Source organism: Chaetura pelagica, unplaced genomic scaffold (genome assembly GCF_000747805.2).
Source record: "Chaetura pelagica isolate M959 unplaced genomic scaffold, ChaPel_1.0 scaffold399, whole genome shotgun sequence".
NCBI lineage: Eukaryota > Metazoa > Chordata > Aves > Apodiformes > Apodidae > Chaetura > Chaetura pelagica.
In genome coordinates, this window is record NW_009970719.1 from 73,459 (window position 1) to 90,713 (window position 17,255).

Sequence of the window (17,255 nt, forward strand, 5' to 3'; positions counted from 1 at the left end):
GTCAGTGTGTGTGTCTGTGTGTGTGCCTGTGTGTGTGTTTGTGTCTGTGTGTCAGTGTGTGTGGGGGTGTCTGTGTGTGTGTGTTTGTTTGTGTCTGTGTGTCAATGTGTGTGTCAGTGTGTGTGCCTGTGTCAGTGTGTGTGTCAGTGTCAGTGTGTGTCTGTGTGTGTCTGTGTGTGCGCGCCCACAGCTTGTGGTCACAGTGAACATCTGGGCGAAATTCTGGCCAACTGAATCATTGCACCTACATAAAAATCGCCTTTTCATTCAGACTCTGAAAAACGTCATCATGCGTAACTTGAGAAGTACAGGGGTTTTCAACTAGTATATGCTGGTTTGGTTAGCACCTGTGCACTCCTAAGTGCAATAATAAGCAGAGATTTGCACTGTCAGTGGTGGTGTAAAGCAGCATTGTTGAACCAGGGTTGTTTTTTTGCCTGTGAGCTCTCATGAAGCTGATGTTTTCCATTTGGATGCCTTTTATTTCTGCAGATGGCCACGCTGGTCTGTCTGTGCAGGCAGACCTTAGAGGTACCCTTCAGAACTACAGCAGCAAAGTACAGCTGGCACCCAGCAGGGCTTGGCCTGCCTCTCTGGCTAACAGCAAAAGCAGTGTGTAAGTACTGGATCTAAAACAGTCGTTTGTGATGAGGACTTTCATTTTCTCTAACAATTTAATTTTACTTGGTGACAGTGTCACATGAAGCTGTTTTTCAGTCTCACAAATGCTTAAATGTCTGATGTGGCCTATTTTTGTTTTACTAATTAATAACTTAAAAAATGCAGTTGTGCAACTGTCTGTTTTGGAAGATACATTATACACACAGTACAAAAAGTCTGTTTGTTTTTAATCAAGTATGACCCGACTCCCTAAAGGAACATGAGGTTTATCTTTTCTTTATTTTTTCATTTTCTGATGTTGCAGCATTTGTTTTTTCCCATATTTAAGCTAACATGAAATATCAGTATTAGTTTCCTGACATTCAGCTTTCATTCTTTAGGCTCACCATGAAGAGACTTTTCAGCACTTCACACTCATCAGTGGACTCAGAGGAATTGAAAAAATTCCAGCTCCTTGCACATAAGTGGTGGGATGAAGAAGGAGAATACTCAGCCCTTCATTCTATGAATGATATTAGAGTGCCATTTATTAGGTATGGTTCTGAAGATAGGGTTTTTTTAATATTTGTAATAATTCTGCATAGCCTCAGAAAACACTGGGAAAGAAAACCAGTTACCAGTACTTCAGATAACTGCATATTTCATCTACTAAGCCACCTTGTGTGTTTGCCCTGAATCACCTCCTTTTTCTTTCAGAGATACTCTGTTGAACATGAGTAGTAATTACCATCTGGGAAACCCACTTTCTGGAGTAAAGATTCTTGATGTTGGCTGTGGTGGTGGGCTGCTAAGTGAGGTAAGAAATGGTGTGCCCTGGCTTCTCTTGTTGAAAAGCATACAAGGTTTTGGAAATATTTCACTGTTACACTGATTTAATTTCTCACCCTCTGAGGAATAGCTTTTATCTTCTTTGCTATATTGGTTGCAGCATGTTTTGGGATCCAGTGCCTTCTATGAGCCTCAGAGAATATTTTGTTTGCATAGTGATGGTGGTTTACAAATAAAGGAGAGGATTGCTAATGAGAAGTTGTAAAATCTTGGTGTTCAAAAAATAAGATTTCAAACACTAAGGAAAAGGAGAGAGGAATGATGTGAAGGTTCTGGTATTTCTCTGGGCAGTCACAGTGTGACAAGTACAACTTTTTTTCCTTCTTCTTTTTGCTTTAGAGGCTGGGCAAGAATACTTTGATCATGACAGCCCTTGTTAGCAAAGAAGTATTTTCTGTAATAAACTTGTTCTTACATGTTAATTTCTTTGAATTGCTTATCTTCAGTTTTCTGTGTTGGGGTGGGTCTTCCTGCCTTTGCTTTGATCCCATGGGAAAAGCCTCAAACACCTGGGACATACCTCCTCTTTGTCAGGCAAGACTCTTCTGGTACAGGGGCTGATGTTACAGCTGCTTTCTGAGGAGCCTGCACAGTCCTGGGCCTGAGAAGCAGCTCTTTGTGGTGGAACCCTCTGGCCACACAAGCTGTGAGCAGTGCTACATCCTATCAATTGACTAGGGATGGTTTGGGAATTTAGGGTTACAGATCTGGCTGAGTTACTCTATGAACTTTATCAGCATCTGAAACGAGGTGTTAAAAAAGGAATTGAATCTCTCACCATGTTTTGTTGTTTGTGAGTTTTTTTCCTTCTTTTTGAACAAAATCCTGTAGTCTTGGTCTCCTGCTCTCCAGCAAGGCTGGCAGAACTGGTGTGCTGCCTCAACAGCCAGTGAATTTCAGGTTGGAATAACACACCTGTGGTCATGTTCTGCAGCCTGTTTCAGAAAAGGTGATGGCTTGAGGTGTTAACCCATGAGTAAGAAGACACTGAAGAAACTTGAGTGACAGCCAAGCCTGATGCTATCCTAGTAGACATCAGTGTTTAGTTCTCAGCAGTGAGAAAGTCCCAGAGATAATAATATATTAAGTAACCATTAAAAAGATATGAGGATTTACCATTACAGGTGGATGTTGAAGAAAGTAATGGCAGTAATTAAATATGGTGTTGTTTTCTTCCCTATAAGTACTGTGCTGAATTCCCCCTTTGTTTTTCCTCTATTGGGGGGTAACTGTAGAGGAAATCTTGATGTGGTGTAACAAAATGGTTCAGAAAAATATATTCTAAAAGACAATTTAAATGTGTCTATTCCAGCATATCTTTTTCTTGGCTTCAATGAAAATTTCACAGAAAATTGCTGGATCAGAGCTCATGATTTATTGTTGTTTGCCTTGTTCTCTGATAGATACTTCCTGCATCATGTATGTACAGTGCAAAGTTGCAGACACCTTTAAGTCGATTATTTTCATGCAGAGAATAAGTTCTACTCTGTATTATTAGCCTCTAGGTAGGCTGGGAGCTTCGGTTACTGGAATTGATCCTCTGGAGGACAACATTAGAACAGCAGATCAACACAAGTCATTTGATCCAGTCCTGGCCAAGAGAATACAGTACAAGTCCAGTTCACTGGAGGAGATTGTGGAAGAGTGTATGGAAACCTTTGATGTAATTGTAGCTTCTGAAGTAGTGGAGCATGTTGCTGACCTTGAAACGTTTATCAAGTGTTGCTCTCAGGTGTTAAAGGTAAGAGTTTTTGCTTTCATTATTTGGAATATTTCTTCTCTTTTATTATTAAGGCTTCCATTTGAAGGAATGTGAAAACACCTACATCTGTGTTAATTTCTCCACCTTGAAGTCTGAACCAATCTCCAGAGGTGCCTTCCAATCTCCTCCATGATGCAAAAAACTGTCTTCCCAACTGCAGTTGGGAAGTTAGAGGAAATTTATTTCCCCAGAGCTGCCTTAGAAAAGTGTTCATGGCATCACCTAGCCTTGCAGTGTTGCTTTTCATCAAGACCTTGAGAAATCTGGTTGAATCTCATTTCACTGAGGTGAGACAAAACATGGCAGTGCTGCTGCTGCTGGACAGCTATCATGGAATCATAGAATGTGTGGGGTTGGAAGAGACCTTTAAAGGTCATCTAGTCCAGCCCCCCTGCAGTGCACAGGGACCTTTTTAACTAGATCAGGTTGCTCAAAGGCTTGTCAAGCCTGACCTTGGATGTGTCCAGGGGTGGGGTCTCCGCCACTTCTCTGGGCAACCTGTTCCAGTGCTTCACCACCCTCATTGTGAAAAATTTCTTCCTAATGTCTAACCTAAATCTGCCCTGCTCTAGTTTAAGACCACTGCCCCTTGTCCTATTGCTGCACACCTTTGTAAACAGCCCCTCCCCAGCTTTCCTGTAGCCCCTTCAGGCACTGGAAGGCCACTAGAAGATCTCCCTGGAGCCTCCTCCTTTCCAGGCTGAACAGCCCCAACTCTCTCAGCCTGTCTTCATAGCAGAGCTGCTCCAGCCCTCTGGTCATTTTTGTGGCCCTTCTCTGGACCTGTTCCTACAGGCCATGTCCCTCTTGTGTTGAGGCCTCCAGGGCTGGACACAGTGAAATGGGAACCTGTGGCTCACACTGCACTGCAACTGGCTCTAATTATGTGTCTGACTCACAAAATTCTGTTCCAGCTCTAGCATCACAGCAGATGTGCTCCTTGATTGCTTTTAAAGGTTCATAGTTATGTGTGGATATAATCAGTCTTTATCTTAGTTATTGGATATACTGTAATACCTTTTATTTATTAATTTCCTGGGCAATATTATGTTGTAAGTGACTTTGTTAGATGTTTTTTGGGCAAGGAAATGTTTATCAGACCATCCAAGACTTGGATCCTGTTGACTGTTTTGATTATATTACAATGAGTATGTAGACTTGTAGATAGACAAATTATGTGTTTTAATGTGATTCAATTTACAGTTTGTTTGGTTTTTTTAAATTAAATATTCTTCTAATGGAGCATTTCAATATTTTAATTAGCCTGGAGGTTCTTTATTCATTACTACAATCAATAAAACGCAGTTGTCCTATGTCCTGGGAATCCTGGTTGCAGAAAAAATAATAGGCATTGTGCCAGAAGGAACACATGAGTGGGAGAAGTTTGTTCCCCCTGAAGAGTTGGAGAGCCTCCTGGAATCAAGTAAGTTCCAGGCCGGGTGATGGGAATGTAGAGATACACTCAAATGCTCCCTGTAGAAATGGCACAGGGATGAGATAGGTGGGGTGAGCACTGACAATAGTACACACTGCCTTTCCTATGTGAGTTAATATGTATATTATGAGTGTCATTTCTGGTTTAAAGACCATACTGCTTACTGGATTTTGCATAAAGTAAATAAGCAAGGTGGAGTCCTAAGAATGCAGAAACAAAATGACCATTACAGGTGCCCCACTGTTTAATAGCCTAACAGAAAAGGCCAAGGTTTTCCACCCCATTCTGGTGGCAGGCTCTACTCTCTGAAGTGCTTCCAATCCTCTAGGTCAGGTTTGAGAAAATAACTGTGGTGACACTCCAGAGCTGCAGTGCTGCCACTGCACTGTTTGTCATCTTTCTCCTGGGTGAAGGCATTTTTATTTTTGGCTGCTGCTCCATGTTCTTTATTCGTGTTATGTTGCTAAAATATTTTCCAAAAATGTGAAGATGAAACCTACCACAGATTCATTACTCAGTGTGATACTGCCTTGAAGAAATAATTCAATGGCCCTGATTTGATTGCTTTTAAAGTAGAGAAGGTGCTAAGCTGGGAAGAGTTCTGCCCATTGCCCTCCTTCCCTGCAGATGTTTTAAAACACTCTCACCATGTATTTCATTTTGCATTAGTTCACTGTAAAGAAGCTGAAGTATGAGTTGAGCTGTTCTTGTGGCAAGGTCTTCTCCTGGCACTTTGCAGCAATGCAGTAGGGAACATGACTAATACCTGTTCACATGGTGCTGGGTCTTTCTGTTCCCCCTTCAAAAGGAGGAGCAGGTGGAGTGGAGTGATTGGTTTTGAGAGGGTGTTTGTTTTCTGCCTTCCCTCGGGTATCCTGGGACACAGCAAATCCGTGTGGTGAACAGAGATTGCTGCTCAGCAGGGAGGGCTGAATCACTCATTACTGGTGCTTGATGGCATTCTTCTGCCTCTTTCTTACATTTCCTCTTCCAAGGGGGTTCTGCAGAATCCTTCCAAAGATACGCATCATTTTGAGGTGTGTGATGTCAGCCTGAAGGATGTCTCCACCTCCAGCAGCCCTTCCCAGGCACCAGATGAGGGGGTGTGGAGTCTGGGGTTTCTTATCCTACCTCCTTTGCAGTGGTTCTTTGCCTGCTCATGGGAGGTGGCCTGGCAAAGAGCTGGTGCTGCTCCTGCCAGCAGCAGGACCTGCTGTCACCAGCACTGCCCGTGGGCACTGCTCATGGTGCTGGCTGACAAGGGGCAGCCTGTGCAGCTCTGCTCCCCAGCTGGGAGGAAGAACCGCGTTTCTGACCCGCTGTTCTAAAGGGACTGAGGCTGCAGTGTCTCACAGTATTGAAAAACATCAGTTGCTTTATGCCTTCTTTCTTTTCTAGATGGCTTCTCAGTCAAGACTGTGAATGGGATGTTGTATAATCCCCTCTCGGGGTCGTGGAGCTGGATGGAAAGCACAAGCATTAACTATGCAATGCACGCTGTGAAGCTGGGGGTGCAGGGACAGTCAAGGCCACCAGGTGCCCTGTCAGAGGTGGAAAATGAGCAGCCTTCAGCCACAGCTGGCAGTGCCCTCTCCTAGATGTGTGGGGATGGACTGCCACCAGCAACAGAAAACAAGGTTTCACCCAGATGGGCATAATAAAACGTTTTTTAACAACAAGCTTGCTGTTTGCATTAATAGTGATTATGCTATTTTTGGCACAGTATTTTAGGGCAGTCTCAGAGAAAAAAACAAGTGCCCATTATCTCAGGAATTATTTAAGACTGAAATGAGCAAAGCTTTTAAAGAGCAAGTATTTTTGTAAGAAAGTAGTTTTAAATTGTTAGACAGGAAAATGCAAATTATTCTGTCAGTAGCTTGGATGAAGCTCTTTATGTGATGGTATTTTCAGTCCTACTAGAAAACTAGATCTCCACAGAATAATAGTTTAAATGTAGAAAGTTTAAAAACACAATAGTGTATGACAAATTAAATGCCTTAGATATTTAAATTACTGAACAGAGTCAATTAAAATACATGAAACACTTAAAAACCACTTGCTTCTGTATTATGCCTTTTCCCTGAGGAAAAAAAAACCCAAAACAAACAAAAACCAAAAAAAGCAGCAATCCCGCTCTGTCAGGTCATGGTGTTTCTACAGTGGATACGAACTAACTGCAGTGGTGGAAGAAGAGTCTGGACCAGACTGTTTCAGCTGGCAGAAGCCTTTTCACCATAAAGGTACTTTATGTCTGTGCTTGTTATTTCATCCAAATAAACACCCAAGTAAAGGGAAGTAAAGTTGCAGGTAAATATTTACTGAACAACCAGAGCTTTATGCTAGAAAAAAAAATATACATTAGGATTCTGTCCTGAAATTGAAGTGCAACATGTTCTGGTACCAGGTTAAGGAAAAGTGTTGTTCTACAATGAAATAGGACTTTGTAATAAAATGGCTTGTGTCTGTCCATGATTCTATCTTTGCTTCTCTCTCTGCCACTTTTTTCTCTCTGCTTGTGTACAAGTAGAAGGGTGGGCTGGCTGTGTTTTTCTAACTTTTAGTTTGCATGGATCAAAATTAACTTGTTCTTCTTTTTTTTGTGGGGGTGGGGGGGGTTGGGGGGTTGTTTTTGGGTGGAGGCTTTTTTTTGCTATTACTGCATTCCTCCTGATGCAGGAGGTTTGGTGGGCTGTCATTATATTACACATTTGCATCCTTCTGCTCTGCTGCATCTGGATGATGCCTTGGGATCCAAGTTCCACGATTGATCTGATGATACATGGAAGAATGTAGTTAATTTAAAATGGAAATAATAGTAATTCAAAGGTATTAAGACTGAAAAGGATTATCTAGTATGATGTGACAGTCAACCCTGCTTTATCATTCTATTTGGGCTGTAGATTCTCTTTGGGAAGGAGATTCATCTTCACATAAAGAGTTCTGTGATGGAGAAGCAACTATATCAATAAGCAGATTATTACAGAAGTTGTTCAGTTTAAGTGATCTAACCTCAGATCCCAGCCAGTGATGTCTTAACACCTTCATTTTTGAGGTGAAGGACCATTCTGATACAATCTGTCTCTGTCCAGTAGGTGTAGTTGGTGTAGTTTTTGCACTGTCACCCCTTAATTTTCTCTTAGATAAATGGACTTATCTCTAAAGGTGTTTACTGCTACAGTGCAAGCCACGTGGTGAAGGAACTGTTTGTTGGGGGGGTTTTAGTGCCTATTTCTTTGAATCTAGCACAAAAAGTCTTTCATGCTGCTCGGGTTCTCCCTGTCCAGGCTCATAAAAGGGCTCCCATACCAATGTCTGGCATTTAGGCAACAAGCACATGGACCTGGCTGTCCTCAGATACCCTTATTTTTGACAAAAACATCATTGCAAGCCCCTGACCTTCTGCTCCTAGATGCTCTGTCAACCTGGCAGTGTTTAATGAGTGGTGGGGGCAAAGGAGTATGGACTGCTTGCACAGGTCCTTGTACTCACGGTGTGTCTCCAGAGGTCCTGATGTGCCCCAGCTTCAGTCTCTAGGCCTCTGTTTTCTTCTCTTAGTAGGGTACCCTAACCTTTCTGGCTGTATTTAATTCCTCTGGTTAAAACACCCTCTTTTTTAAGCTAGAAACTAAATGATGGCAGTAGAGATCATGTTAGTGAGATACTAAATTCCATACTGTGCACTGAAGACATCCTACATATCCATGCTGCAGAAACTTCTTAAAATCTGTGCTTAGGAAACCAGTAGCTTCATGCTTCTCTTAGCCCAGCTGCTGTGGAGATTTGATAGGTGCTATTGAAATGGGCAGAATTGAAGTCAAATCAGTTTGCAGATCTTTTGGCTTTCTTGTTCCAAGTTTTTCCTAAGAGTAGAGCCGTAGGTGTGATGCTTGCAGGAATAGTGGTGTTTGGAGGCAAAGGAAGGAATATTAAAGCACCAGGCACGCAGCTGGGGTGAGGGCTGAGGCAAGAGGTGATTCTTGCTTTGAGTTGGAGAGAAGGTCATATTTAAGGCTTACTCTTTTTCAGCCTCTCTTTTATTTCTGGTTGTAAACTCTTGACTCTGCCATTCCCAGCCATTTGCTTCTGCAACAAAACAAAGCAGAGCAAGAACCTGATCTGGCAAAAAAACAACTAAAAAATCCAACTGAGCAAACCATATTGTTCTAGGCAGTCTCAGCTATTCAGCTTTGATGTGGCTCATCATGTTGTCTCATCTGGTTGCACTCAATGATCTTAAAGGTCTTTTCCAACAAGAACAATTTGCTGATTCTATGATCTCTCCCCCATCAGTCCTCACTGCCCCAGTCCCAGCCCTTTGCTGGGACTGGTGCTTGTCTAAATAGTAATTATTTTTTTTAATTGGCTTTTTTTTTTTTTTTTCCTCTTGGGATGCTGGTGGTTCAGTTCAGGGAGCTGAATTTTACCACCTTTGAGGACCAATGCCAGCCAGGAGGTGGCCAGTGGGAGCACATGGCCAGGGAGAGAGTAGGGGCCAAATGGCTCCTTGAGGGACAGTAAACTTCTAGGTTGTCTCCCCCTGCCCTGTGGAACAACACCTTCAGATTGTGACTGAAATGTTAATTGCACTTAGGCCCAATTTGAGTAGTTTGAGAGCCTTGGAGGGCATTTTATTTCCTTTTTAAGTAAAAGCAGAACTTGATGTCCCATTATGCCATCTCACTGCCTGTTGGTGGTCAGTGATATTTCATGGCCATTTTTGCAGAACTTTACAATTTCTTTACATACGTTTCCACAAACAACCGTGTGTCTCGTTCCCAGGGAATGGAAAAAAGGAGGGAAAATTAGTGGGAAAGGAAATGTTTAGTGGCTGAGTAGACATAAAGGCTGCCTTTGTAGAAAGTTTTTCTGAAAATAGCTTCTCAAGTTCTTTCCTTATGTTGAAAACTCAGCTTTAATTAAAAAAAAAAAGAAAAAAGAAAGAAAAAAAAAGAATGCTTATTTTCAACACTCTTCTAAGAAATGCTTGAAAGGAATAATCACATGCAGTCCAGATGTTCAGAAGTCTAAAGGCTCAGCCTCTCTAATTAGCCAGCCTGATGAAGCAGGCTGGAGGAGAAAAAGTAAGACAGAATGTGAATCATTACATCAGTTCTGATTCTGTAGTTGCAGGGATTTGGGAGGTACCCAGGAGTACCTGGAATGGGGGACAGCATTGAGAAGCTAGAAGTTGCAGAAGGAATAAGAGTGATACCTGGAAGATAAAGCTCAGAGAATGTGGGGGGTTGGGAGGGACCTTTAAAGGTCATCTAGTCCAGCCCTATCATCAAGCTCATCAAGCCTCAGCCTGAATGTCTCCAGGGACGGGGCCTCCACCACATCTCTGGGCAACCTGTTCCAGTGTGTCTCCACCCTCATAGTGAAGAACTTCTTCCTGATATCCAATCTGAATCTACCCTGCTCTAGTTGAAGACCGCTGCCCCTTGTCGTTTCACTACAAGCCTTTGCCAGAAGCCCCTCCCCAGCTTTCCTGTAGCCCCTTCAGGCACTGGAAGGTGCTAGGAAGTCTCCCTGAAGCCTTCTCCTCTCCAGACTGAACAGCCCCAACTCTCTCAGCCTGTCTTCGTAGCAGAGCTGCTCCAGCCCTCAGATCATTTTTGTGGCCCTTCGCTAGCCTCATTCCAGCAGCTGCATGTCCCTCTTGTGTTGAGGGCTCCAGAGCTGGACACAAAGATAAGTGGATGGACACATCATAAAGATGATTCCAATGGAGACAAGAAATGGGAAGCAAAGGTAGACAGGGCAGTCAACTTTGAGTGTGCCTTCAAACAGGAGCTACTGGTGGTTGGGAGGCAGCCTCAGGGTCAGACTGAAGCACACCAGTTTGGGTATCTGCAGCCTCCCACTTGTTACTGCACATTCACCTCCAGCGCCTCGTTCCAAATGCCTGCGCCCGCAGACGTTTGTGCAGAGGATCTCTTGCCCTGCCACATGCAGGTGTATTCCCACTCTACTACTTTGCATTTAATTCCCTTTTATCAGGCTCACTCATAAGCGATAGAAAAACTTCACTATCCATCCCAAGATGCCCACAGGTACAAACAACTTGTATCCTAAAACAACAACGCTGTTGACTTCAGTTGATGTTCATTACATAAAATTACTAATGTTAACTTGCTAAAGGGGGAAAATGCATAAACCCGAATTTATAATTTCTCTACCTCCTTCAGCTCCCCTTTGAAGTTCTCAAACTGCTTGACAGCACTTTTTTTTTTCTGCCTTGCTGCCTCTGCTGGGCTTTGCTGGGCCTGTGAGGGAGCAGTCATACCTGGTGTGCAACCATCCTTCAGTACCTCTCAACCAGACTTTGTGGTTTATTTGGTTCTGTGCTGTCTCAGAATAACTTTCTGCTTCTCCAGCTGAGGGTGGATACTGTTGCATTGTCTCTTGCTTCATGATGAGTCACCAAAAATTAATTGTCTATACGTGATGCAATGTCTTGCCATCATGAGCACATACTTCCCCCATTCCCTTCTCCAATGGAAAGCAGAAAATGCTTCTTTTACAACCCTTTCAAAATAATTTGAATCTGCTTAGGCTGAACAGTGCTCTAAATTTGGATAAAAATAATGTTATTTTCAGATGATGTTTTCATTATAAAAACAAAATTGTATTTCTTCTGGTTCCTCCAGGTTATGGGACAAAATTCTAATAATATAAACTTTGTGCTAACCATGGACTTTATTTGTATTGACATATGTCCCATTTTCTTGAAGCAATGTAAAATCATGTAATGTTTTATTCCAGCCAGACAGGCTGGAATTTCACCTGGGATGTAAAATCACCTGACCTGTCTTGATTTACACATGCATTAATTGCACAGCCATTAGGAATTCAGGATGTATTCTTTGATCTGCATTTTATTGTGCATTTATTCCTACGTGGAGTCACTCCAGACATATAATCAATACTTTTTCTAAAAAATAAAATTGTTTTCTGCTTAAAAGGATTGTGAAGACCATTACTGTTCCATTAATAAATCTGAAACTTCTGTTGTGTCCTCATGAGATGAAGTTAACTTAAAAAAACCAAAACCCTGAAACAACTTGGAGATTAAACTGCTAGTATTGCCTGGTACAGTAGTCGTGTTATAAAACTTGAAATAATAGAAGATACAGAAAGAGACCTAGTGTTTATTTTCCTGAATTCGAATAAGCACACAAAACCTGAAGGCATACAAAAATGAAAGTAAAAAATACAATGAGAAGGAGACCTCAGAAGGATGTGTCCAGCTCAAATAAATAGCTGTCAAAGTTAGCAGATGGAGCTGGACACCCTCTGATGAAGCCCAGCCCCAGCAGTGAACCTTCGGGTTTAACTCCCAGCTTTGCCTTCCAGCTGTTGGAGAAGCAGCAGCTCAGACCCCCTCCCCTGACACACCTTGAAGCTACACTTCACTGATGTGTCTTGGCTACCCCCAGAGCCCTGGTGGGTCTGCCCTGAAGGTGCTGCTGCCCCAGATGGGCACATCCACAGCCACCAGTGCCTGCCATCACCGCAGGGACACCGAGCAGTGTGTCTCTGCCACACCCCGGGGTGTTCAAAACCAGTAAACCCCAATGTTGGACCATCTAAACTCAGCAGCACCAGATTTCCTTCCAATGTCAGAGAGAGATGGCCTGGTGTTCATTTCCCTCCTCCTCACCCTTCCCAATCCTAATAGTGAGACCATCTAATTCCGTGAGAATGCAAAGCATCTGAACACAGGACAGTTCTCTGACCATGAGCTTGCCTCTGCTCTGCAGCCAGGAGACCCTTTGAATTTTCAATCACCAGAAGAGCATTTCTCAGTACAAAACAGTAAGAAAAGTCCTGGCAAAGCTGCCAACAAAAGGTGTCTTCTAAGGAGCAATGTGTGTGTGGAGGATGAGATCTGCCTCATCTTGCTATGGCTGCTGACAAAGTACTCTGCAGACACCTTGTTTTTTCCTTCTCCAAAGGAAGTATGAAAGCCCAGATCAACATAGGTGCCAAAGTTTCTGAAGCTGTAGTCAGATGTGATGTCCCATGAAAGGGCAAAAAAGGGAAGAAGCAACATGGGCTGCAAGACCTCATGGCAAGTAACAGAAGAAACTTCACATGGCTTGTCTAGGCAGGACAGCATTCCCACGTAGGTTGTGCAGCATCTCTCCCTTACTGAATCCTCCCTGTAGGTAAGAAAGAAGCTACTACTTACAGGTCTACTTGGCAAGCACCTTTTTTCCAGAATCTAGTTCACAATAAACCAAAATCTTGCTATCTGCTATGGTGCTCATCAGTTCCCCTCCCCAGAGGCTGCAGGCAGCAGGCCATTGGCTCTGCAGCTGCCTCTCATATCCCTCTTTATTTCCAGAGCTCTCAGGAGGTGAAAGCACAGAGCTGGCCTCAGGGACATGTCCTCTGGAAGTGGCTCTCCTCCCTGTTTCCATTCCTTTTCATTTTCCTCCTGCAGCCTTCAGCTGGGAGTTGATTTGCAGACAAATGTGTTGTGCTGGAACAATCTCCTCTTCACATCTTGTGGTCCTGTTGCCCTGGATTGACAGGGTTTGTGCTCACTAATGGTACATTGCTCTGTTTTGCAGGGTCTGCAGCAGGTAGCACTCTGCCATTATCACCTTAGACTAGTTCCTAGCTAATCTAAGGCAGATGCATTAAACAACTTGTTTTCCCCCCAAATCCACCTCTTTTACTTAACAGGGCTATCTCTGAAGACTGTGCATCTTTTGAAAGAGTAAATATGGTAAGGAAAGGAAATCGGTTTAAGGAAATCTGCAAAAACTTCATACATCTCTGTTATTAATCAAATATGAACTGAGGGACCAAGCAGGTCACAGCAGTATGTACTGCAAACCTTAATTCTGATCAGACGATGCTGTAAATGGGAGAGGGAGAGCACTTACAAACAGGCAAGGTCTGGGAACAACTGCACGAGGCTGTGGCAAGCAATCTGTAGGTGTTCCCAACACTCTTCTGCCACTGAGCAAGTTTCACATGGAAGATCTGATTATAAAAGTGTAACTAACCCCCAAAACATTATGAGGGTTGCCAGGTATCCAAAAAACTTGTAATAAAATAGAAACGACTAAAGGATCATGACACTGTAGGCCTGTCAGCTGAGTATCTTTTTTTCTATATATCTGTCTCTGTATAGAGAACTAATGCATGTGACCAACTCAGCAGTGGCCAGACTCAGTATTTCCACCTGAAGAAAGCAGGAGGTTTCATGCCATGCCTTTTATTTTGGCAAAAGCAAGGAACCTTGAGTTATTTACATCATTCAGCACAGTCTTGGGATGTGCATCACCTCAGAAAGTGGCTTTGTTCACCAGAGAGTGCAAGGTACACTTGGGGGAACTGCTGGAATTGCATTTAATGTGGACTTAGACATAGGTGCTTTGGTTATAGCACAGAAGTTATCTGGACTCTGGATGTTTGCATGTCTTGTGTATTTGTATCTTTGCATGTCATTAAAGTTATCATTAACCTGCTTTCTAAATCCAGCTCAAAATGCAGCATGTCCATTTTGCAGCTTTACACTGACTGGTTTTATCTGAATAATTTAAAAAAACCCCACATGTATATGAAACTCAAGCTGCCCAGAGAGATGATTAATATTACAACAAAACCCATCCTGGCATCAGTCAGTGATTGTTTCAGAAGGATCTTGGAGCACCTGCTGGCAATGAAAAGTCTTTTTTCATCCTCTCGAAAACTCATTCCTCACCATTAACCCTATCATGTCTTCTTCAGACAAGGGCCCAGTAAGTCTGGGCTATTCCAAGAAGAAGGAAAGCATTTCTGTACACCAGAGGCTGCCCTGTCAGCAGTGAGACTCCCACCTGAACAGGGCTGTCACTCTGGGGACAGCCAGTCGCTGCACAAGGGCACAGCAGAGCAGCCCATGAAAACAACCCATACCAATTACCAGAGCTGTTAAAAGCTTTATGCTGTCCAAATTCTGGCTGCTTGGAACAGAGAGGGCAGTGAGTAGGAGCCCTGGGTGACACCAGCGCGGCAGACGAGCAGAAATGGGTGGCCCTGTTTCTTGAGCCCCAGGGGAGACCTGCTGAGTGAAGCTCTGCTCTTCAGTTGGCAGCAGCACAGGAAAGCAAAACTCAGGGCAACGCAGTGAAGGTGAACCTTGATTTTCAAAATGTTGAGTTAGTTCTCAGCCAACATACAGATGGGGCAGCTTCTGCAGTGGGGCTGTGCAAAGGCCCATCCCATCTGCTGGGCTCAGAGCACATTTTCGATTGGTGGGCTTAGGTTTGTGCTAACTGGAAAAATCTACTGATTTTATCCTGTTACTGTGTCTTCCCTTAGGCAGCTGCACTAGAACAGATTACAGATCAAAGTGTCCTTTAATGTATTAGATCTTATTTTGCTCTGCGTGATGTGTTTGAGGGATCATGGCTCCAGATGGTGCCACGCTTGGTGTGTGTTTGCAGCCAGACAGGTGTGTGGGTGTAGCAGTGCCTGCTCTTACTTGCACCACTCCAAAGAATGAAAAGTGATAATTCAGCAGAGAGGCAGAGCTGGATTCCCACCCTCCCTGAGGGAGACAGTGAGGTGGCTGTCAGTCCAGTGGGCATCACCTGTGAGCATCTTAGAAGGTGGGAAAACTGGAATGTATGACAGGAACCAGCCTGGGACTGCAGTACCCGCGATGCACAGAGGCAGAAAGCCACACTCCCTGCTGGCCAAAGTGCAATGGCTTGGGTCCCAGGGCAATGCCACCATCTAATAAGCCTAACACAAGTCACTGGTCACAGGCAGCACTGCTGCCTTGCAAGGCTGTGTGCCTCCTCTGGAGGAATGGACACCACCTTCTTCCACACCCACGGAAACAGCAGGCTGAGAACGTGCTCTGTGCTGTTTTGGCCCCAGGTAAGCTTGGCTACCAGACTGCCAGGGCAAATGGATTCAGTACCTGCTGGCAGGAGACTTTGAATGCATGAGGAAGAGAGGCTGGCAGGGCACAGCCTGTGAGTCGAGCGTGTGGGAGAGGTAGGAGGGTACAGAACTTGTGTTTCATCCGTGTTCTTTATTTGCTGGTGTTAAGCTCTGGCTACCAATATGTGACATTTTGACCTGCACCTCCTAGGTCATTTGCCTCTGACAGTCAAGCAGTGGCAGCAGCTGGGTTGTGGATGCCCAGGACCCTTCTCTGCCCTCACAGAGGCTTAGATCCCATCTGTAACCGGATCCCTCTTATCTGTAACACAGCAAGCAATTCTCTTGTAGTAGCAAAAGCTGAGACCAGCTACCAAGCTGTGACAGTCCAGATTTCCTAGGCTGTCTGCCACTTGCCATAAATCTTCAGCCTGAGATTTGCATGTGCTATAGTAGGAAAAAAAGCACTTTTCTGCTTTGTCTCTCCTCTGCCCTGTCATAAGAATCCAACAAAACCTCATGCAGCGAATGATCAGCTGTGGCATGAAGTGGCTGCTGCTCTCACTTTCCAATCTGACTTCATTACCTGTGCAGCATCTGTAGTGTGGAGTGGCCCAGGAGCTGTGAAGAGCCAGCACCTCCCGAGGGCTGAGGGCAAAGGAGCTCAGCAGGTTTTGGAGGGAGCAACCAGGTCCCTGGGATTGCTCTGAGCCCATGAACTCCTGAGAGCAGCGTGTCAGCACAGCACCAAACACCAGCCACGCATCAAACGCTGCGCTCTAGCCTGTGGTTACTGAGCACCAGAAAACAACAAGTTAAGAGCCGGGAATAAAAATGAAACGCTGCAAGGAGCTGCTGCAGGAAGGTGCCAGAGCACAGCATCTTCCCTGGCGAGTGCAGGCAGCAGGCAGAGGCTGGTGCTTTCAGTGATGCTGCCCAGCAGAGCTGAAAGCAAAACTGGCACTTGGAGATCTGGGCACATGGGTCTGAGCTCCAGCGCTGGGCTCTGACATCTCATCCTCCTCCTTGGTCTCATCTGTCCCACAGCCTGAGGCAGAGCTGCTACAACACCCTGGCCGTAACCCTTGTCTATCCCCTGCGGGACACGGGAAGTTCCTCGATTTGTGTGCAGAACCGGGTCGGTTCTGCGGCCCCCGATGGCATTAACAGAACACCCGGGTGACTTTTTGGAGCAGCCGTGCACACACCGCAGCGCTCCGTGAAGAAGCATTTGGGCAATGGTGTTAATCAGCGACAAAGGGCTTTGCCGGCCTTTCAGGATCAGGGAATCTGGCAGGACAGGAGGCGAATTCCCGCCCGCCCCATCCCGGGGCGGCAGGAAGGCTGCAGGCGTGGGAGCGCCGGGACCCTGGGGCCGGGTTAATCCCGAGGGATCTGCTGTGGGGACACTCGGCTGCCTTCTCCCCGCATCCCCCTGCCGTGTCAAGGTGCTGTCACCCCGTGGAACATCCCCCCTGGGCCCACGGACACCCGCGGCGGGATGCGGGGGCGTTCCCGTGCCGACACGGCGCCTTCCCTCCCAAAAACACCGGGATCACACCCCCAGGCCTCAGTTGCTGCGCAGCAGCAGCCCACGGGGGATCCCACCCGGGCACACCCCGGGCTTTTCGCCCTGAATTTAGGACAGACATTGCCGGGCGTGATGCTCTGCCCGGCCTGAAGAGGGAGGGCGGCCCCTCTGCGGGACGCGGGGACCCC

General features: G+C 45.0%; 2 protein-coding genes across 2 annotated transcripts in view; both read left to right on the top strand.

The window, feature by feature from the left end:
- Positions 1-289: 289 nt before the first annotated feature.
- Positions 290-6,244, top strand: COQ3 (coenzyme Q3 methyltransferase). The gene is made up of 7 exons (XM_010006323.1): positions 290-293; positions 493-616; positions 1,002-1,154; positions 1,318-1,417; positions 2,948-3,190; positions 4,475-4,634; positions 6,045-6,244. The coding sequence occupies exons 1-7, from the start codon at positions 290-292 to the stop codon at positions 6,242-6,244; spliced, it is 984 nt and encodes a 327-aa protein (XP_010004625.1).
- An 8,808-nt stretch (positions 6,245-15,052) lies between these two features.
- Positions 15,053-17,255, top strand: part of FAXC (failed axon connections homolog (Drosophila)) — a 23,485-nt gene continuing 21,282 nt past the window's right edge. Inside the window, exon 1 of the mRNA XM_010006324.1 lies at positions 15,053-15,099. Within this exon, the coding sequence (XP_010004626.1) occupies positions 15,053-15,099 (47 nt within the window). The remainder of the gene's footprint in view (positions 15,100-17,255) is intronic.